This window comes from Melozone crissalis, unplaced genomic scaffold (genome assembly GCF_028551555.1).
Source record: "Melozone crissalis strain CALT ecotype California unplaced genomic scaffold, PUWL_Pcris_2 ptg000160l_1, whole genome shotgun sequence".
In the NCBI taxonomy this organism is placed as follows: domain Eukaryota; kingdom Metazoa; phylum Chordata; class Aves; order Passeriformes; family Passerellidae; genus Melozone; species Melozone crissalis.
In genome coordinates, this window is record NW_026535931.1 from 39962 (window position 1) to 47812 (window position 7851).

Consider the following 7851-nt stretch of genomic DNA (forward strand, 5'->3'; position numbering starts at 1 on the left):
ATATTCCTGTCCCCCCCGGTGTTATTCCCGTTCTCCCAGGGTTATTCCCGTTCTCCCAGGGATGTTCCCGTTCTCCCCAGGGATGTTCCCGTGTCTCCCCCGGTTCCTCCCCCCGTTCCCGGCCCGGGCTGAAGGATCGCTTAATTCGGGGCTTTATCCACTTTAAACACTCCCGGGCTAAAAATATCCCGAGGCGCGGGCGCGGCGCTGCCGGCCCGGAGCTGCTGGAGCTGCTTTGCCTTTTTTGACGGGATCGGGATCGGGATCGCGGCTGGGGCAGCGCTCGGGTCACCGTCACTGTCACCGCCACTGTCACGGGTGGCACCCGAGCCTCGGGGACGCGGCCCTGGGGACCCGCAGAGGTACTGGGGTGCGCGGGTGCTGGGGGTTCCAGAGCCTGGGGATTCCAGATCCTGGGGATTTCTGATCCTGGGGATTCCAAATCCTGGAAATTCCAGATCCTGGGGATTTCTGATCCTGGGAATTGCAGATTCTGGGGATTTCAGATTCTGGGCATTTCAGATTCTGGGGATTCTTGATCCTGGAGATTCCAGATCCTGGGGATTCCAGATCCTGGGGATTTCTGATCCTGGGGATTCCATAGCCTGGGGATTCCATAGCCTGGGGTTTCCAGATTCTGGGGATTTCAAATTCTGGAGATTCCTGGTCCTGGGGATTCCAGAGCCTGGGGATTCCAGAGTCTGGGGATTCCAGATCCTGGGATCCCAAACTCCTGGAGATCCCAACTCCTGCAGATTCCAGTTCCTGGGGTATCCAACTCTTGGGGTCCCCAAATCCTAGGAATTCCAGCTCCTGGGGGATCTAGCTCCAGGGAATTCCAGCTCCAGGGAATTCCAGCTCCAGGGAATTCCAGCTCCTTGGGCACCCGTTGGAATGGGTGAGGGGCCTCAGTGGCCGTGAGGTGAGTGCTGTCCCCACACTGGGGGTGTCCCTGTCGCCCTGTGCTGTCCCCACACTGGGGGTGTCCCTGTCACCCTGTGCTGTCCCCCTGGCACTGGAGGTGCCATCCCAGATTGGGAAACAACTACCAGGGAAAGCCCCTCCTGGTCACCCCCCAAACCCAGGGTGGCTTCACCATCACCCTCTTCCCTTGGGAAGGTTGGGGACCCTTTGGAAAAGTTTGGGACCTTTTGGGTAGTTTGGGGACACCTCAGGAAGGTTGGGGACCCTTTGGGAAGATCAGGGACACTTTGGGAAGATTGGGGACATCTTGGGACAATCAGGGACCCTTTGGGAAGGTTGGGGACCCTTTGGGAAGGTTAGGAAATCTTTGAAAAGGTTGGGAACCCTCAGGAAGCTTTGGGACACCTTGGTAGGGTTGGGGACCCTTTTTAAAAAGTTGAGGGCCCTTTGGGAAAACTTGTGACCCTTTGGGAAGGTTGGGGACACCTTGGGAAGATCAAGGACTCTTTGGGAAAGTTTGGGACCCTTTGGGAAGGTTGGGGACACTTTGGGACAATCAGAGACCCCTCGGGAGGGCCGGGGACCCCTCGGGCGGTGCCAGGGGGTGCCCGGGCTGCCCTCAGGAGCTCTTCCCGCGGCGCTGGCGGATGTGGGGCGACGTTTGAGATCTGGGCTGTTGATTTTTTTTTTTTTAATTTCCTCTTCCAAGCCGATGAGTTTCCTCCTGCTGCGCTGACGACGGATGGGGGCCGGGCGGGGCGCGGGGGGGGCAGGAGGAGGCGGCGGCTGCTGCCCACGGGGCCTGGAGGGGCACAGGGAGCTGCCCACGCACCCCCGGAAAGGGTCAGTGATGAGGGGGCTGGGATTTTGGGGGATTTGAAGTTTGGGATGGGCACAGGGAGGTGCCCACACACCCCCGGAAAGGGTCAGTGTGAGGGGTTTGGGATATTGGGGGATTGGGATTGGGGATTGGGGATTTGGGATGGGCACAGGGAGCTGCCCATGCACCCCTGGAAAGGGTCAGTGCTCGGGGGGCTGGGATTGGGGATTTGGGGATTGGGGATTTGGGATGGGCACAGGGAGGTGCCCACGCACCCTCGGAAAGGGTCAGTGATGAGGGGTTTGGGATATTGGGGGATTGGGATTGGGGATGGGCACAGGGAGGTGCCCACGCACCCCTGGAACCAGTCAGTGCTGAGGGGGCTGGGATTGGGGATTTGGGATTTGGGATTTGGGATGGGGGAGAGATGACCACGCACCCCTGGAAAGGGTCAGTGTGAGGGGGCTGGGATATTGGGGGATTTGGAATTTGGGATTGGGGGATTTGGGATATGGGATGGGGGGAGCTGCCCACGCACCCCCGGAAAGGGTCAGTGATGAGGGATTTGGAATATTGGGGGATTGGGGATTTGGCATGGGCACAGGGAGGTGCCCACACACCCCTGGAAAGGGTCAGTGCTGAGGGCCTGGGATTGGGGATTTGGGGATTTGGGGATTTGGGATTTTGGGATTTGGGGACATGGGAGAGCTGCCCACCCCTGGAACCAGTCAGTGCGGAGGGGTCTGGGATATTGGGGGATTTGGGATTGGGGGATCGGGGGTTTGGGATTTGGGATATGGGATGGGGGAGAGCTGCCCATCCACCCCTGGAGCCAGTTAGTGCTGAGGGGTTTGGGATATTGGGGGATTGGTGATTTGGGGATTTGGGATTTGGGGATTTGGGGTAGGGGGAGCTGCCCATCCCAAGCCCACCCTGAACTGCCCCAAGCCCACCCTGTCCCTGCCCGTGGAACCCCCGGTGTCTCCTCTCACGGCCCCGGTCCCTCACATCCCTCCCGCCCCCCAGGGACCCCCCCGGCCATGGAGGGACCCTCGGTGCTCGGGCCCTGCTCGTGGCAGAGGCGCCGCGCGTGGGCCCGGCACAGCCGGGGCTGCCGCAGCCCCGAAGGCGAGCGGGACCAGGAGGAAGAGGAGGAAGAAGAGGAAGAGGAGCAGGAGGCGGCCGCTGTCCCCTGGGAGCCACCAGAGCCGGACCGTGCTGTCCTGGAAGGTCAGGGCCACCCTGGGGTGGGGGGGACCCTGGGCTGGGTCCCCTCAGGGTCTTTGTGTCCCCTCCCTGTGTCCCCTCTCTGTGTCCCCTCCCTGTGTCCCCTCAGGGCCTTTGTGTCCTCCTGGGCTGGGTCCCCTCCCTGTGTCCCCTCCCTGTGTCCCCTCACAGCTCTGTGTCCCCCCAGGACGTCTCTGCTGCAGGGTCCGGACGTGGCTGCAGGACTGCGGGTGAGGGGGGACACCCAGGGGTCACAACCCCCTCCCTGGGTATTTGGGGAGGGGGCGAGGCTCTGGCTTGGAGCTGCACATGGCGGGGGTGGGACAGCGATGTGTGGCCACACCGCGATGTCCCCAGGGCTGTGGGGTGGTGGCACCGTCCCCCTGCACCGCCTTGGGGGTCTCACGGGGGTCTGGGGTCCCTGTGGTTGGGGATGTGCTGAGGAGACCCAAAAACGGGCACAGACCCCGTGTCCCCTCCAGTGTCCCCTCCGGTGTCCCCTTCCCACACAGGGCTCTGCAGGACCGGCACCTGAGCCCTGGTGACAGCGCGGCCTCCGGTGTCCCCTCCGGTGTCCCCAGCAGCTCCAGGTAGGGTCGGGGCTCTCGAGGGATCGGTGCCACCCCGGTGTCCCTGCTCGAGGGATCAGTGTCACCTCGGTGTCCCTGCTTGGGAGATTGGTGCCAGCCCGGTGTCCCTGCTCGAGGGATCGGTGTCACCCCGGTGTCACGCCACGGGGAATCGGTGTCCCTCCGGTGTCCCCTCGCGGTGCTGAGGCGGGGCTGTCCCCTCGGTGTCCCCCCGGTGTCCCTGCTCGAGGGATCGGTGTCACCCCGGTGTCCCTGCTCGAGGGATCGGTGTCCCCCCGGTGTCGCCACTCGAGGGATCGGTGTCACCCCGGTGTCACGCCACGGGGAATCGATGTCCCTCCGGTGTCCCCTCGCGGGGCTGAGGCGGGGCTGTGCCCTCGGTGTCACCCCGGTGTCCCTGCTCGAGGGATCGGTGTCACCCCGGTGTCCCCTGGCGGGGCTGAGGCGGCGCTGTCGCTGTCCCCTCTCCCGCAGCGTGGCCGCGGTGCTGGCCTGGTGGCAGTCGCAGTCGGACGCCGAGGAGATCCTGCTCGCCCTGGGCTTCGTGGGCAGCGAGCCGGGGGCGGCGTCGCGGGTCCCCCCCCGCTTCTTCTCGGGCCCGTCCCGCGCCAGCGGCATCGACCTCGGGCTCTTCCTGCGGGCCCAGGCGCGGCGCCTGCAGCTGGAGGATCCGTGCCTGCGGCTGGCCAGTGCGTGACACGCTGTCCCCAGTGTCCCCAGTGTCCCCAATGTCCCCCTGTCCCCCTGTCCTCCTGTCCCTGCTGTCCCCGCTGTCCCCACTGTCCCCCTGTTTCCCGTCCCTCCTGTCCCCATGTCCCCGCTGTCCCCAATGTCCCCACCAGCGGCCCTTGGAAGGGGATGGGAAACGCTCCCGTGCCTCAGTTTCCCCAGGCGGGAATTGGGGGATCACCCCCAGCCCCCCGAGCTGCGCACCAGCTGCTCCTATCAGCAGTGGGAAATGGCGGTCGTGCCTCAGTTTCCCCAGGCGGGAATTGGGGATCCCCCCAGAGCCCCCCGAGCTGTGCACTAACTGCTCCTATGGCTGCCGTGCCTCAGTTTCCCCAGGCGGGAATCGGGGATCACCCTGAGCCCCCCGAGCTGTGGGGTGGGACTCACTACCTGCTGCTATCAGCAGTGGGAAATGGCTGCCGTGCCTCAGTTTCCCCGGGTGGGAATTGGGGATCCCTCCGAGCCCCCCGAGCTGTGCACTAACTGCTCCCATCGGGGCGGGAAATGGCTGCCGTGCCTCAGTTTCCCCAGGCGGGAGCTGTCGGGACCCTCCCAGTCCCTCCCCCTTTGTCCCCCGATGTCGCCCCCTGACCCCCGATGTCGCCCCCTGAGCCCCGATGTCGCCCCCAGGTCGCTTCCAGCAGTTCCAGGCCCTGGCCGCCACCGCCGACGCGTTCTTCTGCCTCTACTCGCACGTGTCGCGGACCCCCCTGCAGCGCATCGCCCCCGCCCGGCCCTGTCGCGACATCCCCGACAGCGCCGGGCGGCGCCTGAAGCGCGCGGTGTCCTCGCTGTGCCTCTACACGGGGAGGGGACACGGCGGTGACACCCCCCGAGGGGCGACCCCCGGCCCGGGCGGGACCCCCGAGGGCAGCCGGGGACACGGCGACACTGACGCGGTGTCCCCGAGGCCACCCCGTGCGGGGACAGCTTGGGGACACCCCGAGCGCTGCTGTCCCCACGGCCGGGGGGTCTGGGGGCGCGGGGGGGACACAGGGGACCCTCGGGGCGATGTCACCGCGTCCTGCAGGGTGGCGGTCACTGCCCAGAGACCCCCGGGGCTGCGACCCCCGGGCCAGCCCGGCCTCGGCTCTCAGTGTCACCCTGGGGACACCGCGAGGGCCGGGGGACACCGCGATGGGAGGGTCCCCGAGCCCCCCGAGCCACGAGGAGCGGCCGAGTCCTTCGAGCTGGAGGAGGTGAGGAGGAGGAGGATGAGGATGAGGATGAGGATGAGGATGAGGATGAGGATGAGGAGGAGGAGGAGGAGGAGGATGAGGAGGAGGATGATGAGGAGGATGAGGATGAGGGTGAGGAGGATGAGGATGAGGATGAGGATGAGGATGGGGGTGAGGATGAGGATGAGGATGAGGAAGAGGAAGAGGACGAGGACGATGACGAGGAGGATGCGGATGAGGCGGATGAGGATGAGGACGAGGAGACGATGAGGATGGTGGGGAGGATGAGGATGAGGATTATGAGGATAAGGATGAGGATGAGGGTGAGGATGATGAGGAGGGGAGGAAGGCCCCCGCGGCCGGCGCGGGGAAGGAGCTGGAGCGGGAAATGTCCCCGGAGCCTCTCAGGCTTTTAAGGTTTAAATGATTCAGAGCCGGGGCGGGGCCGGGCCCGGCGGGGCCGGGGGGGGGCAGCGGGGTCACCTCCCCCCCCCCCGGGCACGGCACGCACGGGCCCGGCCGAGTCACGCGTGGGGACACGAGGAGGGGCCGCTGTCACCTTTGTCACGGCAGCGGTGACAGCTGAGCCCCGCAGCCACCCCCGCAGGTGCTGAGCGAGGAGGAGGAGGATGACGGTGACGACGAGGATGACGATGATGATGATGATGATGATGGTGATCCCGAGGAAGCCACCCGGTCCCCCCATCCCTTTATCAGGAGTGAGCTGGGGTCTCCCCCACCCTCCTGGGGGACACGGGCTGCCCGGTGCCAGCGTGTCCTCCCCGTGTCCCCATCGTGTCCCCGCCATGTCCCCACAGTGTCCCCACCATGTCCCCCTCTGTGTCTCCCCGATGTCCCCACCCTGTCACCTCCGTGTCCCCCCCGTTTCCCCAACTGTGTCCCCACCATGTCCCCACTGTGTCCCCCCCTTGTCCTCACCGTGTCCCTGCCCTGTCCCCACCATGTACCCACTTCGTCCCCCCCGTGTCCCCATCATGTCCCTGCCATGTCCCCCAGTGTCCCTGCCCTATCCCTGCCCTGTCCCCTCCATGTCCCCCTCCATGTCCCCACTGTGTCTTCTCTGTGTCCCCATTGTGTCCCCACCATGTCCCCTCCATGTCCCCCTCATGTCCCCCCTGTCCCCACAGGCTCGATGCTCCACGGGCGCTCGGACAGCAGCGGCTTCGGGGAGGAGCCGCTCCCGACTCTGTGACCCGAGGCCGCCTCAGGAGGACGTGTGGCCTCAGCCGGCGTCCCACGGACGTTTTGGACACGCGTGTGACACGTGTGCGTGTGCGGCGTGTGTGTGTGTGTGCACGTGTGGGCGTTTCGCACAGGAAAACCTCCGGATTCGGGATTTTGGCCCATTTTTTGTCCCTTCCTCATCCCCCAGCCCTGTGGCTCGGGGCCTGCAGTGGGGACGTGTCCCCAGCCCTTGGGGACGTGTCCCCAACCCTCAGGGACGTGTCCCCAACCCTCAGGGATATGTCCCCAACCCTCGGGGACGTGTCCCCAACCCTCGGGGATGTGTCCCCAACCCTCGAGGACATGTCCCCAACCCTTTGGGATGTGTCCCCAGACCTCAAGGATGCATCCCCAACCCCCGGGGACATGTCCCCAGCCCTTGGGGACATCAGTTGCACTTTGGTTGGTTGCACTAGATGGAGTGGGGACCCAATAAAGTCCCCCAAGGGATGGCGGTGGCTGTGTCCTTGCTGGGGGGGTGGGACCATCCCTGCCCGGGGACAGCTCCAGTGTCACCCCAGGAGCTACCAGGGTCCCTTTGTCCCCAGGCTGTCATGAAGGAGCCACCAGGGTCCCTTTGTCCCAGGCTGTCGGAAGGAGCCACCAGGGTCCCTTTGTCCCCAGGCTGTCGGAAGGAGCCACCAGGGTCCCTTTGTCCCAGGCTGTCGGAAGGAGCCACCAGGGTCCCTTTGTCCCACGCTGTCGGAAGGAGCCACCAGGGTCCCTTTGTCCCCAGGCTGTCGGAAGGAGCCACCACGGTTCCTTTGTCCCCAGGTCATCGCTGTCCCCGCCCTGGCCACCCCCGGGACCCTCGGGGCGCCAGGGCGGCCGCGGCTGCAGCTCCTGGGAAAGGGAAATCCCGGGAGCATCAACAGCCCCGGGGCTTCCCCATGGAGAGCGGCCAGGCCGGGATCAGCCGGGATTGTCCCCGAGGCCCCTCCGGCACCGGGGCCAATCCCAAATACCGGGGGGAGGTTCCGTCCCACGTGGGCTGCATCCCAAAACCGGGGGAGGATGGTCCTGTCCCACCTGGGCTGCCCCAGGATGGACCTGGCTGCTCTGAGATTCACCCGGGACACTGTGGGACCCCAAACTGGTGCCAGCCCCATCCCTGTTCCCATTCCCTGTCCTGGCTCTG

At 65.5% G+C, this 7851-nt stretch overlaps 1 protein-coding gene across 1 annotated transcript; it reads left to right on the plus strand.

Moving 5' to 3' along the window:
* The first annotated feature begins 1702 nt into the window (after positions 1–1702).
* TESPA1 (thymocyte expressed, positive selection associated 1) lies at positions 1703–6047 on the plus strand. The gene is made up of 8 exons (XM_054293549.1): positions 1703–1767; positions 2771–2974; positions 3159–3201; positions 3484–3561; positions 4036–4250; positions 4921–5489; positions 5663–5791; positions 5901–6047. The coding sequence occupies exons 2-8, from the start codon at positions 2785–2787 to the stop codon at positions 6045–6047; spliced, it is 1371 nt and encodes a 456-aa protein (XP_054149524.1). The 5' UTR covers positions 1703–1767; positions 2771–2784.
* Positions 6048–7851: the final 1804 nt, after the last annotated feature.